Consider the following 22,525-nt stretch of genomic DNA (forward strand, 5'->3'; position numbering starts at 1 on the left):
GCAGCCACCTTCAACTGAGTTTGACTATTAGTCTATGAGTTAGACCAAAGGCAAGCTTTTTCAGATTTAATGTTCTTCCATCTGCTCTGGTGACTAGATATCTGGCAAATGATGTGATGTCTAGATCAGGCCAGTTAGCACTAAACAGCCAATCACAATTTAAGAATAAACTGTGGCTACCAAATCAGAAATTGTTCATTAATATAAGAGATTTTCCCTAACTGTTCTTAAAATGTCTAATCTGAAAGCTTGATTTCTGATCACTACTACTGCTGTTGTTGCAGGAACCTCCAAAGGAAGATCTAACTGTGTCAGAAAAGTTCCAGCTTGTTCTGGATGTGGCACAAAAAGCTCAGGTACACTATCCCTCATTAATTCCTAAAGGCTCTAGGGTACTAGGTCTGAGAGTGATCTCTGCCTGAAAGAGAGCTGGCAGTCAGAGAAGATAGTGCTGGGCTAGATTGATCAGTGGTCGGTATAAAAACTTAGTATAAAGTTGAATCAGATATATCATACTATATGTTTTCCCCATTGTTACAGAGGCAATCTTACAGATTAATATGAACACACACACACAAACACGGCTCCCTGTCCCCAAAGAGCCCACAATCACTGGAAGGATACTGTGCTGGGGATGGATAGGGCCAGGTGCTCTCCCTGCTAAATAAAGAGAATGACCACTTTAAAAAGGCACTTCTTTGGTTCGGTTAGCAGTGGGAAAGGGTGGGATTGGAGATATGGATATAGATAAAATTCTTAATCATCAAATATGGTCACATTCATTGTCTTACGAGGGACATTGTCTTACTAGTACAGATGTAACATTCCCAATCTTCTAACCATGTTTAGGAGATCAGGAGCCACAGGCGCTTAGATTTGCTCCCTGTTTCTCCCATGATTTTAAATTATAGTGTGGCATTATTTCAGCATTAGCACTAACCAGGACTGTCCTTGTAACTAGAGTTTTTGAAATTCAGAGCTGAAGTGAGTTGGTAAATCCTATTGTGGGACAACCATGATTAGTACTAGTGCAGAAAGTTGAATTCATGTAAATGAAGAAGAGTTTGAGCCAGTTTCCTAAGCTTGGTTAGAAGATCAGGAATACTATGTGTGCACCAGGCTCAAGTGTAAAGTGGGGTATTTCTACAAAAGTATGGAGAGTAGTTGGGGAATGCTGACATTTCTGCATAAATTGAGCCAAATCTTGTCTGATGTTTGGGTTAGGACTTTGTGTGCTCCTGAATTTACAGTATTGATTTGTTAGGGGAGGGAAAGGAAGGGGCAGTATGTGATATGATGTATGTGTGGTCCTTGGGCTCAGTTTTATCTAAACATAAAAAGTTCTGGAAATGTTATAATGTGGGAAAAGCTATCCTTGTGTGTTTTTCCAAGAAAAAATAGAAGTTTGGGGGAAAATTGAAATGTATACTCTATTCTTATCAAACTAAAACTTAGTTTCAGGACATGAAATGTATAATGTGTAACTGCCCATAAAAATGTACTGCTTTGTATATTTATGAGATTCAAAGGAATAAAACTAAGATGGTTAAACAAATAATAATTATAAACTCATTCAGTGTCCGACATGAAGCTGTAAATGAAAATGAAAGCTGAAAACTGAAATCCTCAACCAAAACTATAGTAAACAAAAGGAGAATTTTATCTAGGTTTGGTGGGGCAGGTGGGTGGGTGGGGGGATGCAGACATCAGTATTATCATAACTAGAAGAGAATTTTCCTTTCAGAGAGTGTGAGAGCTCAGAAAATGAGCATTCATAAAATATAAATAAGAAGTGGCAATGCACACAGATTCAGTTTAACTTTACAGTACTATATGTAATTGGTGAATGATCTCCCTCCCCAGTTCGTTTCAGATTGGGACAGAAAAAGTTGGGCTGTTATTGGGAGAATAAGTTCAGTTTTATTCCTAAGCAAGTTAAAGGAGTCCCCATCATGGCATCACTAAGGGGCAAGATGGGATCTCATCCCTCACCCAATGCACCGTGGTCCTCCAAACTCCCCGCATTTCCTTTTCCCCACCTTTTGTGAGCTTAAGTAGAAACTGGGGGTGAAAAATTATTTTCTCATATGTGAGACTAGTTACAACAAGTCACTGAGGAGTGCATTACGGACTAAGACATTATTAAGCTTGCTGACATTTCCAATAGTATATAATCATTATACACAGTCAGGTTGCAGTCCTGCGCCTGCTTGTGTGAATATGCCTGTTGAATTAAGTATTACTTGCTTCTGAATAAGCATGGATGCAGGCTGCAAGTGTAACAGTAACTGTAGAATATAAAATAGCTATCATGAATCCATATTTCTTTGTTTTTTCATATCCCGTTCCATTACAATAAATAATTCATATTTGAAAATGGCACAGTTTATTTCTTTAATCTTTTGAGAAATCCATAGTTTCTGATACTGGCTGAACTTTGAGTTTAATGGGTTTTTAAAAAGCTGGGCATGAATTGAAAGAAGCTTCTCCACTCATGTACATCTTAGTCTGTTCCTTGATGTGGATGTATTTTCCAACATTAATCAGTTTCTTTTGCTCAATACAGAAGTTGGGGAAAAATCTGAGGCAGGTGAGAAAGCAAGAGGAGTCAAAGGCAGTGTTGTCCAAAGGCATTGCCACTGTGTAGCAGGCAGACTCCTTGTTTTGATCAAATGTCTGAAGGTGCTCTGTGTTCTGCAACTTTTTGATACTGGAAAGTGCTTTTCCAATATCAATTCCTAAGAGTGTTGCTTGTTTACTAATCTGGATAAAAGTTATATCAATATTCTCCTCACTAATGTTATGTTTGAATCTTGTATCTATGAATTTTTCAGCAGTGTAATTGGTTATAACTCTATTACTTTTTGCAGTAGAGTGTTAAATAAATAGTTGTAAGTTTCTGAAAGAGAAAATATTGCATACATTTATTTTTAAAACGTTTTCCCTAAACTTTCCAATTTTTCCAGCAGAAAAATGAACAATGTGTGTTTTTCCCCCAGGAGCTCTTCCAGGCCTTTATATCTCTAGTTTTAACTGCTGGGCCAAATACTGCTCCCAATAAAAGCTGGCATCTCCATTACTGTTTAAACCTGTCTCTTAATCTTGACAGAAGAAGCCAGGCAGAAGGAACTCTCTGGGAGTGAGATCAGGCTGAGAGAAATGACATGGATATATAAGTTTTTAAAAACAACTATTGTGTAAATACAACAAAACCTAGAAAAATACATAGCAAAAAAATTGTAGCAAAGAGATGCATCTGATATTATCACATAGTATATCATCACAATAATACTGGAAGAACACAAATGAGATCCAGTCCATATGTAAGATTTTATCAAGCAATTTAATAAATAAATAAATTTGGTGGTTGCTGTTCTTTGTGCATAAAAGAAGATCATCCCTTCTGCCAGGCTTTTTAGTCAGATGCTGGGCCTCTGTGGATTTTCGGTTAATAAGTTCATAACTAAACTTAGATTTGAATCTAGATCTTCTGTATTTGCCCAATGCACTTTCTTTGAAAAACGTTAGTTTGTTTGTTAAGAAGTGTCTTATTTCTTCATGTTATGCTTCAGAATTAATTTACATAGGGTGGGGTCAGACATCTTGTTAAGCTGAGCTCCGTGTGACCTCCCTCATGCAGAGATTGGTCATGATGTCTGGAATAGTTCTTGAAACTGTTTGTTTCAAGAACCTAAGATCACATCAGCTCTCGGGTTCAGATCTTGGGTTCTATGAAGCATTTAGGTTAGGATTCATTGAGACTGGTCATGATGTTTGAACCCACCAATCTCTGCATATCCTTTCTAGCTAGAAAAGAAGTGGGCACTTGTGCAGAGATGGAAAGAGGAATTTGCGATCCCAGGGCTGAACTGTTAGGTTTTCTAATCTTCTCATTTTTGAGGATAGAAGCAAAACTTTAAAATAACAACCGTTTAAAGAAAGGTTAACAATTCTGCACGCTTGGTGCTCAGTAGTTTAACAGGTCATAAACTGGAAGGTGTAGGAAAGTGAATAATAGTCTGAATGTGACTTTGAGAAGTGCAGTTGGGATGAAGCATTTTCAAGACAGAGACAGGTTGAAAAATGATAGTGACTTGAAATGATTACTTGATGCAGAAAATAGGAACCTACCAGTGATTCAGTTTAATTAGATTATGGCAGCATATATATATATTCCAAGTTTATATTCTCTTTCTTTCTTTCTCTCTCTCTCCCTCTCCCCCTTGATTACAGAACTTGTTTGGCAAAATGTCAGACATACTGGAAAAAATTAAAAAGTAAGTTTTAAAAAATATACATTTTTTTGGGCTGTCAAGACTTTCACTGATAATTAAATGCTGTAATGTTTAACTTTTTCTGTCTTTTCTCTTTTCAACAGCTTGTTTATGTGGGTCCAGCCTGAAATAACGCAAAAGCTATATATTGCTTTGTGGGCAGCTTTTATTGCATCCTGCTGTATTCCATACAGGATTATTGGACTTGCAATGGGTAAAGCTATTATGATTTCAGCACATTTTTATGCTTTAGAACCCATATTTTGCTTAATGAGGGACTATTTTATTATAAGCAAGCAGACTAGTTTAAACAAAAATTCACAATGATATGGTTTAGGGAGATGGATGTAACATTTTCTGAAGGTGGCTTCATGGCACATTTAGTGTCCTCAATGCAACTGCACACTTTCAGAGGTACAAACTATATTGGGGGCAGCCCCTGAGGCAGACACTGCCTCTTGCCTTTTCAGTGGCCACTGCTCAACCTCCATTCACACCACCCATCCTGCCTCCCTTTGCCAACATGGCCTAATGACATACGCTGGTGCAAGCATGTTACCCCATTCCAGCAAGAACAGGGACTGGTGTAGTGACCTCATTAGACTGCTTCAGCAAAGGGAGGCAGGATGGGTGGCAGGAGTGTCATGTGACCAGTGGGGGCCGCCAAGGGAGGCAGGATCCATGCCCATGGGACTCGGGAAGTTCAGCCCTCCTTGGGGAGGGGCTTTTTTGTTGTTGTTGAAAGCCAAGGAGTCTTCTCAAGCCCAAGCTTAGGGAACTTTGCTGACAGCCTTCATGAAAGAGCAGCATATATACACAAGAATGACATCCCAAGAGAAGGATGAGTATATGTGAATGCAAATACAGTTTTCTAAAAAGTACCAGATTGCCTGCTTTCTTGCCCTGCAGTGCCCAACCACTGTAAAAATGATTTTTCATTGAATATTATGCCTTCCTCTGCTCTAGATCAAACATCTTTTGGATTTAAAAACCCTCCCCCCTTTAAGAAAAGAAAACAGGCTTTCCCATTGCTACTGCCCTCCCTCTGAAAGGAAGGCTCCCCCTCCCATTTAGACAGCTGCCAAAGGTGGATTGGGGATTAGCCACTGAAATAGTAAGATGTGGAGCTGAGGAGGTAGAATTGTTCTGAAAATGTTATTTTTGCCTGCAGCCCTTATCTTGCTACATCCAGCATGTAATGTATAAATGCATATGCAATTTCCAACTGTCCCATGAAAGTTTATTTAGAATTTGCCATCAGTGGTTGGATTTTAGAAGGGGACTATGTAACTGATGATCATTTAGGACTGGTGATCATTGATGGCACTTCAGAGAAGAGAGTTCTTTAACCCTTCCCAGAAGGTGAGAATGGGTGCTTGGGTGGGCACAGATATGCATTTCCCTGACCAGCTATTCTCCGAATAAGTGGAAACCACCATATGTTGTGCCCCTACTAGTCCAGAAGTAGATACTTTGGTAGGTAGATTTTTGCATTTTACTTCCCCCACCCCAAAGAAGGAAGGGCTGTTGCAGAGTCTGCCTACTGGGTCTATATAGTTTGTTTGTTTGTTTGTTTGTTAATTCGATTTCTACACCACCCTTCCAGAAATGGCTCATGGCGCTATATATCAGCTCTGAAAAAGGGAATTGGCTGCAATTTCAGAGAACTCACCCATGCACATGCATTATTTCATGCCAAATAATAGCTGCATGGGTGAAGCAGCCATCACAGGTAGCTACCACTGCTAAAGCCTTCAGATCACTTTCCATCCTTTCAGTCATACTAGAATTCAATGGAAACAGTCCCCACATTCAGTTGCAAGTTGCTGAATGATGAACATTGCTGAATGATGACCCCTGCTAACTTGGCAAAGAGCTGCCTTTTAACGTGGTGATTCTCTTTATTTAGCAGGGGGAGAGTAACTGGACCTATCCACCCCCAGCACATTACCTCCAGTGACTGTTGCTGGTGTCTATCTTATCTTTCTTTTAGATTGTGAGCCTTTTGGGGACAGGGATCCATCTTATTTATTTATTATTTCTCTGTGTAAACTGCCCTGAGCCATTTTTGGAAGGGCGGTACAGAAATTGAATTATTATTATTTCTTGCTTACACAGTCAGAAAGGTGTTATTGACTGGTTTGTTTTATCGAGACATCGAGTCCTTCCCAAGGACCTGGGATGGCTGAATTTTATTGTCAATTGTTATAGATATTGTCGCAGAATATAGGCTGTTCCCAGTAAAGCTGCTTTTTGTAATTGGCTGATGGTGATTTCTGTAGCCTCTATGGTGTTGAGGTGTTCTTCAAGGTCTTTTGGAACTGCACCCAGGGCGCCAATTACCACTAGGATTATTTTGGTCTTTTTCTGCCACCGCCTTTCAATTTCAATTTGTAGATCTTTGTATTTGGTTATTTTTTCTATTTCTTTTTCTTCTATTCTGCTATCACCTGGTATGGCTATGTCGATTATTTTCACTTGTTTTTCTTTCTTCTCGACTGCAGTTATATCTGGTGTATTGTGTGGCAGATGTTTGTCTGTTTGTCCCATAATATTGGAAGTCCCATAATATTTTTACATCTTCATTTTCTTCAACTTTTTCCATTTTATTGTCCCACCAATTTTTGGCTAAAGGTAGCTTGTATTTTTTGCAGATGTTCCAGTGTATCAGCCCTGCTACCTTGTCATGCCTTTGTTTGAAGTCAGTCTATGCGATCTTTTGACAACAGCTGATTAGGTGGTCCACGGTTTCATCTGCTTCTTTACAAAGGCGGCACTTGCTGTTTGTTGTGGATTTTTCTACTTTTGCTCTTATTGCATTTGTTCTTAGTGCCTGTTCTTGCGCAGCCAGTATTAAACACTCTGTTTCTTTCTTCAAGTAACCATTCTTAAGCCATTGCCAGGTCTTGGTGATGTCTGATTTTCCACTTATATTGTGCAAATATTGACCATGCAGGGGCTTATTTCTCCATTTTTCTGCTCGGTTCTTGACTTGTTCTTTCTTGTAGGCCTGCTTTCTTTCATTGGTGTTGAATAGTTTCACGTTATTGACCATTTGAAATGCATCTTCTTCACTGTCCTTGATATATTCTTCAAGGCCTCTTTTCTCCTCCTCTACTGTTTGATGGACTTGCAGTATTCCTCTTCCACCTGAGCTGTGAGGGAGGTATAGCCTATCTACATCACTGCGGGGGTGCAGAGCATGATTGATGGTCATGATTTTCCTGGTCTTACGATCCAGCATCTCTAGCTCTGCCTGGGTCCAGTCTATTATTCCTGCATTGTATCTGATAAGAGGTATAGCCCAGGTGTTTATGGCTTGTATGGTGTTCCCGCCATTGAGTTTGGACTTGAGGATTTTTCTAACTCTCCTGATGTATTCACTTCCAATTTTTCTTTTAACTTCAGTGTGTGCGATGTTATCAGCCTGGAGAATGCCCAATTATTTGTAATGTTCTTTCTCTTCCAGGTTCTTGATCTTGCTTCCATTGGGCAGTTCTATTCCTTCTCTTTTTGTTATTTTCCCTCTGTTCATTATTAATGCAGCACACTTGTCTAGTCCAAACTCCATTGCTATATCGCTACTGACTATACGGACAGTATTTAGCAGTGATCCGATTTCTGACTGGGACTTTCCATACAACTTCAGATCGTCCATGTACAGCAGATGGTTGATTTGACTTTATATTTTAGATGTTTGGTATCCGAGGCCTGTTTTGTTTAGTATTTGTGAAAGTGGGGTCATGGCGATTACAAGCAACAGAAGGGATAGTGAGTCCCCTTGGAAAATGCCTCTTCTAATGCTAACCTGTCCAAGTGTCTTACCATTGATTGTTAACTGTGTACTCCACATGCTCATTGCTTTTTTAATAAATATCTGAATGTTTTTGCTGACACCAGTTGTTTCTAAACAGTTTAGTATCCATGTGTGAGGCAATGAATCGAAGGCTGACTTGTAGTCAATCCATGCAACACTTAGATTTGTTTTTCTTCTCTTGCAGTTTTCTAAAATCATTTTGTCAATCAGCAGCTGGTTTTTTTGTGCTTCTGGTGTTCGGGCAATTTCCTTTCTGTTGAACTGGAAGCTGTTTGTTCGTTAATAAGTGTTGCATCACTTCATCTGCTATTATTCCAGTTAATAATTTGAACATGGTTGGCAGGCAGGTTATCGGTCTATAATCACTTGGAACCGCACCTTTTGCTGGGTCTTTCATTATGAGATGAGTTTTCCCAGTTGTTAGCCATTGTTCAATATCACCTCCTTGCAAAATGTGAGTGAACTGTTTTGATAGTTGTTTATGAAGGCTTGTTAGGTGTTTAAGCCAAAAGCCATGCAGTTCATCGTTGCCTGGCGCAGTCCAATTTTTAATTTTCTTTGCTCTTTCACTTATTAATTCTGGTGTTGTTATTAGATCTTGCATTTGTTGGTTACATTTTTTGACCTCTTTCATCCAGCCTGCTTTTTTATTATAATCTATTGGATTGTCCCATAATTTCCCCCAGAATTGCACTGTTTCTTCTTTATTTGGTGTTTCTAGGTTTCTCGCAGTTTCTCCTTCTATGCTTTGGTAGAAACGTCTCTGATTGGACTGGAATTGGAGATTCTGCCTGTGTTGTGTAATTCTGGCTTCGTATCTGCTAATCTTCTTTGACACTGCTGTTATTTGCTGCTTTATTATTTCCAGGACTTCTCTAATTTTCCTTGAATCTAGGTGGTATTTTTGGATCAGCTACTGTTTGGTGTTTTCATTCTTCAGCTTCTTGTCTTTCATATCTTTCAATTTACTAGCATCTGATCTAAGCCTGGAGATTTTATTTTCTAATCTAATCTTCCATTTAGGTGATGTACTGCTTTCTTTTTTTACAGGTCCACTGATCTTATATCCGAGCTCTTGTGTTGTTGTTGTTGCTGCACTGTACATGAGTTGGTTTGTTTCTTGCAAATTCTTGGTTGTTATTTCTGCAAGTGCAGCATTGACATCTTTTAATGCCTGAGCAAGTTGTTTTTTGGCAACTGTTTTTAGAGCTGGAAGTCGAACCCTGGTGGTTGTTTGGTTCATGTGCTCGGTTATTTTTTGCTTTAGTTCTTGTTGCTTTTCTGTTAAACAGCATTCGGGTTTTTGAGGTGAAGGCAAAGGGGCGGTTGCCTGGTTTTGATTTTGAAACAGTTCAGCAACAGTGGCATCCTCGATTTCCAACACCTCCTCCACCTGCGCCTGAGCAACTTCTTCAATTGGTGGTAATTCTTCTTGCATATCTTGAGCCTGTGTTGCTCTTTACAGTTCTTCCAGCTCAACTCCTGTGAATACTTTATTTCTTATTATGAATCTTCTCTGGTCTGCTAGCCTTTGTTCTGTTATTTCTGTATCTGGATGCTTCTCTTTCCAAATCTGGTACATTCTTTTTAAATAACCTCTTCTAGTTGGACTAGACTTGTAATAGCAGATCATTATTTCCTTGTTGGCATTTTTCGTATATTTTTTTCAGTTAAGTGATGTTTCTTCGAGTAACCTAGCGGTCTCCAGCCCTGGTTGCTCAACTGAAGATCCCGAGTCCTGTTGCCCACTTGCCACCAGATGTCCAGGGACTCCAGCACCTGGTGCGGTGCTTGTTGACCCGGGTGATGACCGATCCGGTATAGATTTATTAAAGTTACGTCTCACCATATTGTTGATGGGAGAGGCACTCTTTGTCTGGCTCCTCTGGTGAGACCTGTCCAGTATGGTTGGACCTCTGGCATAGCTCTCACCTTCCTCAGAGCACACAAGCCCCACAACCACGCCAAGGTAGTGCCTCACTGGGGGGAATTTTATTTATTTATTTATTTATTGGTGAATAAATCAGTCATTACTATTTAATGTATAACTTGCAAGCAGGCCTGAATCCAAAGAGTGCCATAGGTGCTGAGAAGTGTACCCATATTCACTCTAAGCTTTCTTGGTCCCCTCCCCTCCCTGCAAACTTTATTTTCAGGGTTTTTCAACATGCTTTTTTCATGATCTGCGTTCAAAGATTTCCCTAGGTTTAGAAGAGTCCTGTTGGGCAGGAGCTTTGCTGCACTTGTGAGGATCTCTGGTTGGCCATTTATTTGTTCTCTAGCATTGAGGAGGCCTGTGACCAAGCTTGAGAATCTAGTTTAGGATAATTTTCTTAATTGGTCTAGCATTGCCTGGTGTCTTTTCGAATCAGGATTTCACCCTACAACTTATACATACCATTGAGTTTCCCTTATTTTTGATCTTTGCTACCATAGAATTTTGTGGAATATACTTCATTTCATATTCTTCCATCTTTTGAAATCTTAAAGTAGAGTGGAAAATGTTCTGGTTTCACATTATGTTGTCAAGATTTTCTTGCACTAGTTCTTTTCAGTTAGTTGCTTTTGTTAACTACACAGAACTAGAAATTATGTGCCCTACTTTCATCTCTGAACTGGATTTGGATTGATTAAAAAAATACAGCACGACTTCAGAACATATTAAGGTCTATGATGGAATTGTTCAATTGTAAAGTCTTCATTTTCAGACATGTTTGCCTTCTTGCTAAAGGCTTAAGCTGAGTAACAATCAATACCGAAAACAATCAAACAACTTAATAGTAAAAGATGGATGAAAACAGCAGCAAATAAAAAAAATCAGTATTAACCACAGCCTAAAAACTTCTAAATGTAAATTTTAAACCATTTTAGAAGGGGGTGGGAAACTTGAGATAACATATCAGCGATCATATTACTGAAGATGCTGTGAAAATGCCTTTGTTTATATATGATAAACAAAAGGCTAATGTGTTGGTGGTTGTTCAGTGGCCTTGTTATGGTTGTTAAGGAGATTCAGTTGCTAAGGAGATTTGACTATACACTGGACATGTTGCTGTTGGGGAGAAAGAGCAGTTAGGTTTTGACAATTGGGAGCTACACCTGGAAGTCTGTTGGGTTGAAGTTAGTTGTGAGTTGACAACTACTACTACAAATATTAGTATGCCACTTTCCAGCAAAAGTTCTCAAAGTGGTTTACATGGGGTGGGGGGGAGACTTCCTGTCCCAAAGGGGCTTGCAGTCTAAAAAGACACCAGCAAGCACTGGAGGGATGCTGTGTTGGGGTTGGACAGGGCCAGTTGCTCCCCCGCTGCTAAATATGAGATTCACCACTTTAAAAGATGCCTCCTTGCTCATTTAGCAGGGGTGACCTGCTAGATAGGTGCTAGCTAAAAGGCAAGGCTAAAGGAAAAAAAGGAAGGAAGGAAGCTGACTAGGAAAATAAACAGAGAAGGGAAGATTGCAGGCGAGGGATCTAAGGAGGAAGAAGAGAGAGCAAGTCTTATAAATACAGTATCCTTCAAAATAACTTCCAGAGAGTCACTTCAGAGTGTCTGAGCCTGCTTCAAGGATACCTAATAGTATATGCTACAAAGTAACAGTTTAAACAGGAATCTGTTTTACTAGCCTGTAGTTAACCATGGTGAAAGGCTACCCGAACAAAAAGGAAATCTGCTTTGCAGTCTGATGACAGGAAGTAATGGAGTTCATATATACAGCCATTACCTATATGTCAAAGACCACCTACCGGCGCAGCGGGGAAATGCTTGACTAACAAGCAGAAGGTTGTCTGTTCGAATCCCCACTGGTATGTTTCCTAGACTATGGGAAACACCTATATCAGTCAGCCGTGATATAGGAAGATGCTGAATAGCGTCATATCATACTGTGCAGGAGGAGGCAATGGTAAACCCCTCCTACCAAAGAAAAACACAGGGCTCTGTGGGCGCCAGGAGTCGAAATCGACTTGATGGCACACTTTACCTTTACCTATATGTCAAAGTAATTGAAAAGAGAACCAAATCATCAAATTTAAATCTGTACATAGTTATATATTTTGAAATTCTTTTTAGAAATATACTTTAAAATTTTTAGTTCTTCTCATTTGATTGTATTCTCCTTCATGCCTTTGTCTTACCTGGCTATTATGTTAGTGTGATAGAAGAAGCATTTAAATAAAATTTATAAATGAAGTGATGAAGCCTCAGCAGGATGAGAATCATTCACAAAATCCTATTTAAAACCAACTTCATACTGGTTCAATATTAAAAGTACTGTCTAAACAACTGCTGGGATTTATGTGAATTTGGACCCCCTCGTATACTTTTGACTCACACCAAGAATTTATGTAGGAGCTATCTAGAGTTATTTTTCTAAATCCTTAGAGCAAATAGGATCATATATACTATATATTTTATTTGTCTATCAAATTTGTATGCTGCCCAGAGATGGAAGTTTGGGGTGGCATACAAATTTGATAAATAAAATAAATATGCTGGAGATTGGGGGAAATACTTGCAATAGAAGAATGGGAAAAGAAGATGTATGCATGTGCTGTTCTGATTAAACTAATGCACATAATAATTAAGTAGGGAAGGTAACAGTGTAGTCAGTTTAGAGAATACTGCAATTATTGCTTTTTGGAAGATAAAGGGCATTTTTCTACACATGTTCATTGTTTTAGTTTTTTGTAATTAACTTCTGGATATTTGCAAAGATCAATATTATAATTGTATAAAATGCTATAACTTTATTTTAAAAAACCCTGCTAGTATAAAATTTTATCTGAGGGCAAAACCATTCTTTGGTTAAGGATTTTGTTGCTGCTGTTGTAGGCCTCGGACTGAATTCTGGGCAGATCAGGCAGTGTTTGCCAGTATGGAGCTACTTGGAATCTACCCGAAAGCAACATGTGTATTGATATCATTTAGAAATCTTGTCATTCAGAAGATTCTGTTTTTGAATGTGAGCCAGTGGAAACAGTGAACAAAGAGTCATGAAGATCACTGGGAGGATTATCTACTTGCCTATGTTTACAGTAGTAGAGCAGGGTCTGGGAACCTGGGTTGCTGACAAAACAACTGCAAAGCAGCGGAATAAGGCAACAATTTGCAGTGAAGAAATGGCAGGTAGGAGGGGACGCTTAATCTTTCACCTACCTGCTGTTCTTCCCCTGCAAGTTCCTCCTCATAACAGCTTTTCTCTAGCTGGGCTTCTGAAGTATGTTTGCCAAATATGGAAACAATTGCAGGGGGAAAGTGATGTGCAGGGTGGATTTAACGACTTGCTTCTTCCTGCCGCTTCCTCTCCTCACCCAGCTGTTTCCTAGGTGTTCTGCAACCTGGATTTCCAGATCTGGGTCTACCTCTGACCATAGCGCTGGCCTTAGTGTGACGGTAAATCATGTTGGGATGTCAAGGCACCCTGGTAACCAAGAAGCCAAATGTCAATAGTTTTGGATGTATGGTGTCTATATTTATAGCACAGTTCTAGTCACATTGACATTGTACTGATACCAGGTTTTTCTCCAATGATGTAGGACTTTATGCAGGAATCAAATTTTTTCTCATTGATTTTGCCTTCAAACGATGCCCAAGACTGCGAGCAAAATACGATACTCCCTATATCGTATGGATAAACTTGCCCACAGATCCTCAGCTCAAAGAGAGGACTAATGCTACAGTATCAAGACGGGTAAATTGTGTGTTTTGTTATTGTTTTTGTAATACAGCTGAGCAATATCCATGTGGCTCCAGTGACTAGAGCACATAGAGGGAGGGCTAGTTATTGAAACGTTGGATTCAGTATATGCTCTCCAACAGAGTCTGAGGGGTAAAACAAAAAACCCACACCAAGATAAGTCTACAGGTGTAGCTTTTCTAGTGCTCTTGAAGGAATCCATTAGTGTAGTGGCCTATTCTAGAATTAGTCATGTCTTGATAGTTTTCAGAAATTACTAAATTTCTAAGAAATTACTAAGCCCAACGTGGAGTGCATTGCAGTAGTCAAGCCTTGATGTTATCAGCCTATGCACCACTGTTTTTAGGTCATTTCCCTAAAGAAATGGATATTGCTAGCATATTAGTCGAAACTGAAAAAACTGCTTTCCCTTTTTAAAAGAGCATAAAAATGCTTTCCCTTTTAAAAAGAGCAAATAATCATATTAAAATAGTGGCATCTTCTTTACAAGATCACAGACCTGCAAATGTACATTGTAGGCACACATACGTGCCTAAGGAAGATGCTAGGTTCCTGCATAGGATTCTGCAGCTCCTGCAGTTGTTGCTGCTGCTGCTGCTGCTTGCGCCAACATAAGCTAGTTGCTCTCCTATGCTTACCAGCGTGGTGTAGTGGTTAGAGTGCTGGACTAGGACTGGGGAGACCCGAGTTCAAATCCCCATTCAGCCATGAAACTAGCTGGGTGACTCTGGGCCAGTCACTTCTCTCTCAGCCTAACCTACTTCACAGGGTTGTTGTGGAAGAGAAACTCAAGTATGTAGTACACCGCTCTGGGCTCCTTGGAGGAAGAGCGGGATATAAATGTAATAATAATAATAGCAGCTCAGCGACACGGAAACCATCCCTCCCATGGAATCCATAACTACACAGCTCCTCAGTAATCATATGCTCCCTGGAGGCTGTTCCAATACCAGCTGTTCATGAAAAACATGAACACAGTAATATTGTAACTTCAAGACTGCCAACACTTAAATCATATGCCCTGATCCTATTAAGGGCTTGTGGAGAAAGCTGCAGGAACAGGGAAGAGCTGCCTTCAACCTGGTATCTGCTTCAGTCCTGAACAAGGCCAGTCGGGGGGTGAGGAGGGCCATTAAGCCTGGCCTCAAGCTCAAAGGGGGCCTCAAATTTAGATACCTTATAACTTTTTGGTGTCTTGTTTTGTTTTCATGTGTCTTTTTTTTTTAGTATATATATTATGGCTAGGGCATACCTGCCAACATGTTCCAATTTTCCCATTCAGGTGAATGAGAAAATAGGGTAGGTTGGCAGGTATGCTAGCCCCTTTCCTTATAAGCTGAAAGTGGCCCAGTCCTCTCTGGATCTCTGAGAGATTCTGGTCCTGAAACTGTAGCCAGTGGTTAATAGTGTTGCAGTAGTGAGTTCAAATGCTTCTCCTGAGCATTTCTCCTCCTCTTCCTCTTCCTCCTCCACCTCCTCCACTCTCATAACCCCTCTCTTCAGCTGAACAAAGATTCAACTCAGCCATGAACATTAAGATCCCAGACTTTAAAAACAATTCTAAAACAGCTTAGCTGTGTCTTGAATGAATTTTTCTAGGGAAGCTTCTGTACATTCATCTGTGTAATTTATTTAGTAATTTAAATTCAGTTTCTCTTACTGGAGTAGAGATCAGATCATACTTCTGTTGAATCAGGAGCGGATTCAAATATTTAAAGGAAAAATAGGAGATACAGCCATGTCAGAATTATACCATATCTGAGGACATACTTTGAATGCTTTAAATATTCAAAAGCACCTTGCAGATGAAAACATTAGCACCTCTGGGAGAAGACTATGCTTGAAAATTTCTTCCTGAGATTGATTTATTCTATTTATTTAACACATTTATATACCACCCTATATAAATTCTCAGGGCAGTTTACAATCTAAACAAACAGTGGCTAAAACCTCAATATAAAAGAGATTAAAATGACTGTAAACACATCATAAACTAAAAGCCTGATGAAACAGGTGTGTTTTCAAAAGTCATTTAAAAACAACCAGAGATGGAGAGATTATGATTTCATTTGGGAATGTGTTCCAGGCAACACACTCAGGGCAACTCTAGAGAAGGCCCGGTTTTGAGTCACCACAAAGTGAACTGGTGGCAACCACAACCAGACCTCCCCCAGTGATCTTAATAGGCAGCAGAGTTCATGAAGAAGAAGGCGTTCTCTTAAATATCCTGGGCCCAAGCTGTTCAGGGCTTTATAGGTAATAACTAGTATGCCATTGACCAACCTGGCTGCCTCATTCTGCGCCAGTTGTAGTGATCCAAACTATGTACAAAGGCAGCCCGATGTGGAGTGCATTGCAGTAGTCAAGCCTTGATGTTATCAGCCTATGCACCACTGTTTTTAGGTCATTTCCTAAAGAAATGGATATTGCTAGCATATTAGTCGAAACCGAAAAAATTCCTGGCCACTGCCTCAAACTGAGATATCAGCGAGAGGTATGGGTCCAGAAGTACTCCCAAGCGATGTACCTGATCTTTCAGGGTGAGTGTAGACCATCCAGACTAGGCAGATCTAAACCACTTCCTAAGTTCCGGCCTCCCACAATGAGTACCGCCATCTTGTTTGGATTCAACTTCAGTTTGTTCTCCCTCATCCAGCCCATTACTGATTCCAAGCAGGCATTTAGAGAGGTAGGGGTGTGCATGTTCCGGAGTCCCCCCCCGGTCTGGCAGGGGGGGGACTGTGACTTTAAGCGGGGTGGTGGTGGTAGTACTTACCCCCCCCGCCGCCGCTCTTCCCCCTCCGGCGCTCGTCCGTTGAAAAATCTTCTTGGGGCGGCAGAGTTCCCCCTGCCACCCCTGCCCCCGTCGTTGTTTGTATTAGGCTAAAAAGAGACAAGCGCTCGCGGCGTGCATGCGCCCTGCGCGGCACGCACGCTCATCTCTGACGCTGCCGCGCGTGCGCTGCATACCCCCCGCTTAAAGTCACAGTCCCCCCCTGCCGGACCGCCGGACCTCCGGAACGGTCCGGCGGTCTTTCCAATGGGGCTGGACCAAAACCAAGCACACCACTATAGAGAGGTTAAGCTATCTCCTGTTAAAGTTGATATGGAGAAATAGATCTGGGCATCATCAGCATATTGATGGCACCCAGCACCAAATCTCCTGATGATCTCTCCCAGTGATTTCATGTAGAATTTAAAAGTATTGGAGATAGAATGGAGCCCTGTGGGATTCCATGTTTTAGCTCTCACTTTGAGCAGCAACAATCTCCAAGTGACACAGTTTTGAATCTACCTGAGAGGTAGGAGTATAACCACTGCATGGCAGTACCTTCCATTCCCAGCCCCCTCAGGCGTTCCAGAAGGGTACCATGGTTTATGGTATTGAAAGCCACTGAGAGATCCAAGAGGACCAATAGGGTCACACTCCCTATCAATTCCCAACTGGAGATCATCAGGCTGACCAAGCCAGTCTCCACCCCATTGCCTGCCCGAAAGTCAGTTTGAAATGGATCCAGATCATCTGCTTCTTCCAAGATTGACTGGAGTTGAAAAGCGACCATCTGCAAAATCACCTTGCCCAACCATGGAAGATTGGAGACAGACCTATAATTGTCTAGCTCTGGGGGATTTAATGCACGTTTCTTCAAAAGTAACAATTGCATCCTTGAGACAAGGAGGCATCCTGCCCTCCCTCAGAGAGGCACTAATAAGACTCTCTCCAATAATTACCTTGCTAGATTATATGAGTCATAAATGTCGAGAACAAGTGGTAAAGTGAACTTCTCCAAGCAGCTTGTCCATGTCCTCGGAAGTCTCAAATTGAAACTGATCTAACCTAACCATATAAGAGGCGTTGCTGGACACCTCCACAATAGACACTGCAGTAACTATGGAATCCAAATCAGGTTGTATCTGATTTTATCTGTAAGAAATTCAATAAAGGTGTCACAGCAAGTCACCGATGGCTCTAAATTCTGATTTGAGTGAGGAGGGGCACATACTAGTCCCCTCACAACCCGAGACATCTCTGTTGGATGTGAGCTTGCAGATGCAATGAGTGCAGAGAAGATTTGCTTCTTTGCTGACACATTGCCTGAGCATAGATCTTCATATGTGCTCTGTGCTATAATCTGTCAGATTCGAGTTGAGTCTTTCTCTACCTGTGCTCTGCCTGCCTGCTTCAGCCCCTGTAGTTCTTTTCTATATAGGGGCTAGTTTAGAGGCAGTTTGGGGGGGGGCGCTTAGGAGCAATCATGTCTACTGCCCTAGTTAGTTCATTATTCCAAGTCTGAACCAGAGAGTCGACAGGATCCTACCTTAAAATCCTCCAAGACTTCTTGGAATCCTGTTCGATCCAATAATCTCTTCAGGTGGACCATAATAATAGGTCCTTCACCACTACAGAAGTGGGTCAGCTCAACCTTAACCAGGTGGTGTTCCATCCATGACATTGGGGAAATCACAAGCATCCCCATCCACAGAACACCACCCTGACCAGAGCAGAAGACTAAACCAGCATGTGACCAGCAATTTGTGTCAGTCCCAAGACCACTTGGGACATGCTCATAGGTGTCACAGCTGCTACGAATTCCTGAGCTGCTTCTGACAAAGTGGTCCCAAAGTGAACATTGAAGTCCCCAACCACTCTCAGCTTGGGTGGCTCCAGTGCCAACTCTGCAACCAAGTCAGTCAGCTCAGTTAGGGATTATGTTGGGCAGCGGGATGAATGGTACACCAACAGAAATCCCAATCTGTCCTTGGTCCCTAGACTTAGGTACACACATTTGGTGTAAGTTACTGCCCTGACGGGAGTCCTAGTAAGAGAAATAATATTCTTATGGACCACAGCCACTCCACCTCCTCGCCCATGTCCTCTCACTTGCTCCACAACAGAGTACCCTGGTGGGAGAAGCTAGGATGAGACTGGACCACTGGCCTTCTCCAACCCATGATACATACTAGGTTGGCTCCCTCATCCACAATAATAAGCTTTTTATATTCAATGGATGTCCTTTTGATGTGAAGGAGTAGCCAAATGTACAAGTTCCTAGCCACATTCCAAAGTGGTACAGTCCTGAGAGGGCTTTACCATGCTTTTTCCGAGTATCTAAATTGGCTCAGGCCATTTAACAGTTTATTATTTAGGTATGTATTGGATTTATATACCATCTTCCTTCCAAAAATGTTGAGCTATATACTCTCTCTTTTTTTTGTTGTCCATTAAAGGGATCTATAAAGAGCACTTAGTCTGCATTATACATTATAGCTTTATCCAGTTGCTTCCCCAACTAATACTAGTGGATTAATTAGTTTCCTCAACTAATACCAAACTAAAACCCAAATAATGTTCAAAACAATATCATGGATAAGCTATATTTTCCCCCTCTTAAAATAAACACTTCTTAAAAACTAATACATACATATCTGTCTAGGAAAGTGGTTATCAACCATCAATGCAAGTCTGTTCTGTTCTAGCCATCTAGCAATAACTAGAGAAGGTACTATGAACATTTAATGTATCGGGGGTAGGTGGGTGCCAGATGGGAGGTCTTGCCAGCCACACAGAACTTGAATGAATTGAAAAAGGTGTGCTCTAACCACTGATGTGTTACTACTTTTTTCTGTTTTAAAAGATTGCATTCATTGTGTGTAGTCTCTTGGTATGTGAGCAAGATCTTGCAGCTTCACTCAGTTCATGTTTTTATTCTGTATATGATACAGTAAAATAGATTTTGCTTTTTTCTTTTGTCACTGTCACATTTGTGTTTGTTTGTTTTTTCTTTTCCTACTAGCTGTCAGGGCATGAAAAGGTATGGATCTTAGCGTGGAAAACTTTCTTTCTTTGAATTTGATCATTTGTGTTCATATTGAGCTGATCCTTTTCCCCCCTGTGTGTGTGTGTGTGTGTGTGTTCGTGTAAGCCTGTGTGTTGAGTTAACTGTTCTTTTGTTTTGTTTTTAAATACATATATATTGAATGGCCTTGGTTTGAATTTTATGTCCCTTAGAGGCACATTGTAAGTGGTGTTCCTCATTATATATTGACTGGAAGCACTGTTGCCAGCAGAATAATTCTGAATTGTGTGCAGTGATATTTCCACATCTAGTTGAAAGAAGTCCTTGGTGTGCTTGGGTAAATTGTATTCAGGTACAGATGCCTTCAGGGAAATGCTTTGTGTAACAACTCTGTGCAGGTGTGGAAGGACCCTTTGTCTAAAGCCTAATATTACGGTAGACTAATAGTATGTCCAGCTGTCCTGCATATGGATATTAGTGTCCCCTTGAATGTGTTTTGCCATGTCCTAATCCTCAGTTATAATTTTATTGAAACTGAAGAAATAGTTGGGCATGAACAGATGACCATGGGATTTAAAGTGCATAATTGTTTAAGTAAAATTTATTTAATGGGGAGCTGCTACATCCAGAATTCCAAGGTTAAGTGGTAGGAAAGGTGTTAGAATACAGCTGCCATTGCTTAGAAATAAAGTGGGTTCAACTGAACAACCAGATAACAAAGCTACATGATGTTTTTAGTGGTGTTAAAGCTAAGTGGATCATGGTCTAGTCAGCAAACTGCCTAGGAACTCACTACTGTTCCAAGCTTCTCAAATGTAGAACAGGATGCAAGTGTAATGGATAAATGAAATTCTGCTACCTTTTCTCTACATTTTACAATGCCCTTGATAATCTGCAGTTGCTATGAAAAAGAATCACATAGCACCGATTTCCTGTTTTCCTGAGCTTGGTGGTAGGAGATGAATTGCACAAGCCATTCAGTCCTTTTAGTCTCTGAAGGCTGGAAAATGAAGGCCATTATACTGTGGATATCACAGTACTTATACTGAAGGCAATTATACCATGGATACTATGGCCACGTATACAGTGGATCTCAACCACAGTATACACTGTGGTAGAGAACCAGAGAAGCCTGTGTGTGTGTGCACAAAATACTCGTGTGTATGAACAAAAGGGTCACCGTTTCCCCTTCTGGTGGCAGCCCCTTATACCTCTTGGAATGCTCTATGGAGGGTTACCAACATTTAGGGGAACAGCTCATGAAGGGGAGAGCTGAAATGCCCCTGAGTTCATGCGGCACTTGGGATCCCAGCCAAAATTTACAATATACAGAATAAAGTTGTTGTGACATAGCCCCGCTGAGACTTTTCCACTTCAGAATGTAGGTGGAGGATTGCATGTTTGAATATAGCCTCTTGTAAAAAAAAATTCCTGCATTTAGAAACCACATATCCAGGAGAGGACTAAGCTAGGACCTCTCTTCCTGATGTGCTAGTTCTGTGGATGTAGAGTGCTATGCCTCCTGTAGAAGCATTCCAACATACTGCCCACCTGCAGTTTGAAGTCATAGAGGTTCTACCCATACTGTGTTCTACCTGGGTTTGGGAGCTGTTTGTGCCCCTAATTTCCAGTTGTGTGGAAGCAGGTTAGGAGGAAAACCTGGGTAGAAGTGATTGTGTGGAAACAAGGTAGAAAGACAACCTGGGTAAGTTTTCCTCCTATCTTGCTTCCACACAGTTACTTCTACCTAGGTTTTCCTCCAACCTTGCTTCCACACAATTGGAAATTGGGAGTATACACAGCTTCCAAACCCAGGTAATTTTCGCTTGTGTGAATGACCTCACTGTCTTCCATGGACTGGCTCTGATATTTGGGAGAGATACTGCTCCCAAACATGGCAACATTGTGAATAGGTCCTGCAGCTGAATTGGAGCAAAAACTTACAGTGGTTAAGGCTGATTCTGAACAGGAAATGCAGGATGTTGTCTCCAGTGGGGTGCATAACATTGCCAAGCCTTTGTGTGTTATGCATTTGTTGTGTATTACTAATCATCCAGTTTTGTGTTTTTTTACAGCTTCAAACAGCTGCATCACGAAGCTGTGTAGGTGCAAGTGCCCCAGCCGGAGTGAACAGAGATGAAGACAGCAGCCGTTTTCATACCACTAAGAGAGGCAACTTCCATGAAGTATTTAACCTGTCTGAAAATGAGCGCCCTTTGGCAGGTATTGACACAGATGTAAAAGCTGGTGTTGGGTGTAAATAAAAGTGTTTGTGCAGAGAAGCACTACTCAGAAATGAACCATTCTGTAACGTTATCTGCTGGCAAGTTCTATGGGCAAGAGGTCAAATTAATCTTTTATCTGAATATCTATAAAATTCTCTGAGTAAATTTGATGCCCGTAGCCTCATTTGCCTTTTGTGATAGCATGAATTTGAGCGGGGAGCAAAGACGTATAATCCTGTGGAGGAAGTAACTTAATCCAGTGCTGGAAACAAATACTTCAGTGCTTAGAAAAGCTTTGTATGCACTTTGAAACTTTTGTTCTCGTTTCATAAAGAGAGGTTTATCACCACAAAGACCAAAGTGCCACTTTATTCTAAAAATGAAGATGCCTTATTTTGGGGAGCATTGCCTGCCAACTTGAAGATCTGCATCTTGATTTTTCAAGACTCACATGAAATATAATGTTGGTGTCTTTATTTGGCAGTGTGTGAAAATGGCTGGCGCTGCTGCTTGATTAACAGAGACAGGAAGATGCCCACAGACTACATTAGAAATGGAGTGCTTTATGTTACTGAAAAGTAAGTCTTCACAGAAGTTACAGTAAAGTGAGATTGGAAGGAGTGGCTAACTGAGAATTCTTGTGTTGCTTTTGGAAATTAACAGGGGAAAGCCTACAGTTCTCAAACTAATCCAATAACAAATGCTGTTGCACCA

General features: G+C 40.7%; 1 protein-coding gene across 5 annotated transcripts in view; it reads left to right on the top strand.

The window, feature by feature from the left end:
- The window catches only part of GRAMD4 (GRAM domain containing 4), a 129,920-nt gene that overhangs the window by 89,460 nt on the left and 17,935 nt on the right, over window positions 1-22,525 (top strand). For all 5 annotated transcript variants that reach the window (XM_053256508.1, XM_053256506.1, XM_053256510.1 and 2 more), the window contains 6 exons: window positions 285-356; window positions 4,234-4,277; window positions 4,379-4,488; window positions 13,628-13,782; window positions 21,662-21,809; window positions 22,296-22,389. In XM_053256508.1, coding sequence (XP_053112483.1) covers window positions 285-356; window positions 4,234-4,277; window positions 4,379-4,488; window positions 13,628-13,782; window positions 21,662-21,809; window positions 22,296-22,389 — 623 coding nt within the window. The remainder of the gene's footprint in view (window positions 1-284; window positions 357-4,233; window positions 4,278-4,378; window positions 4,489-13,627; window positions 13,783-21,661; window positions 21,810-22,295; window positions 22,390-22,525) is intronic.

The sequence above is a fragment of the Hemicordylus capensis genome, chromosome 5 (assembly GCF_027244095.1).
Source record: "Hemicordylus capensis ecotype Gifberg chromosome 5, rHemCap1.1.pri, whole genome shotgun sequence".
In the NCBI taxonomy this organism is placed as follows: Eukaryota; Metazoa; Chordata; class Lepidosauria; order Squamata; family Cordylidae; genus Hemicordylus; species Hemicordylus capensis.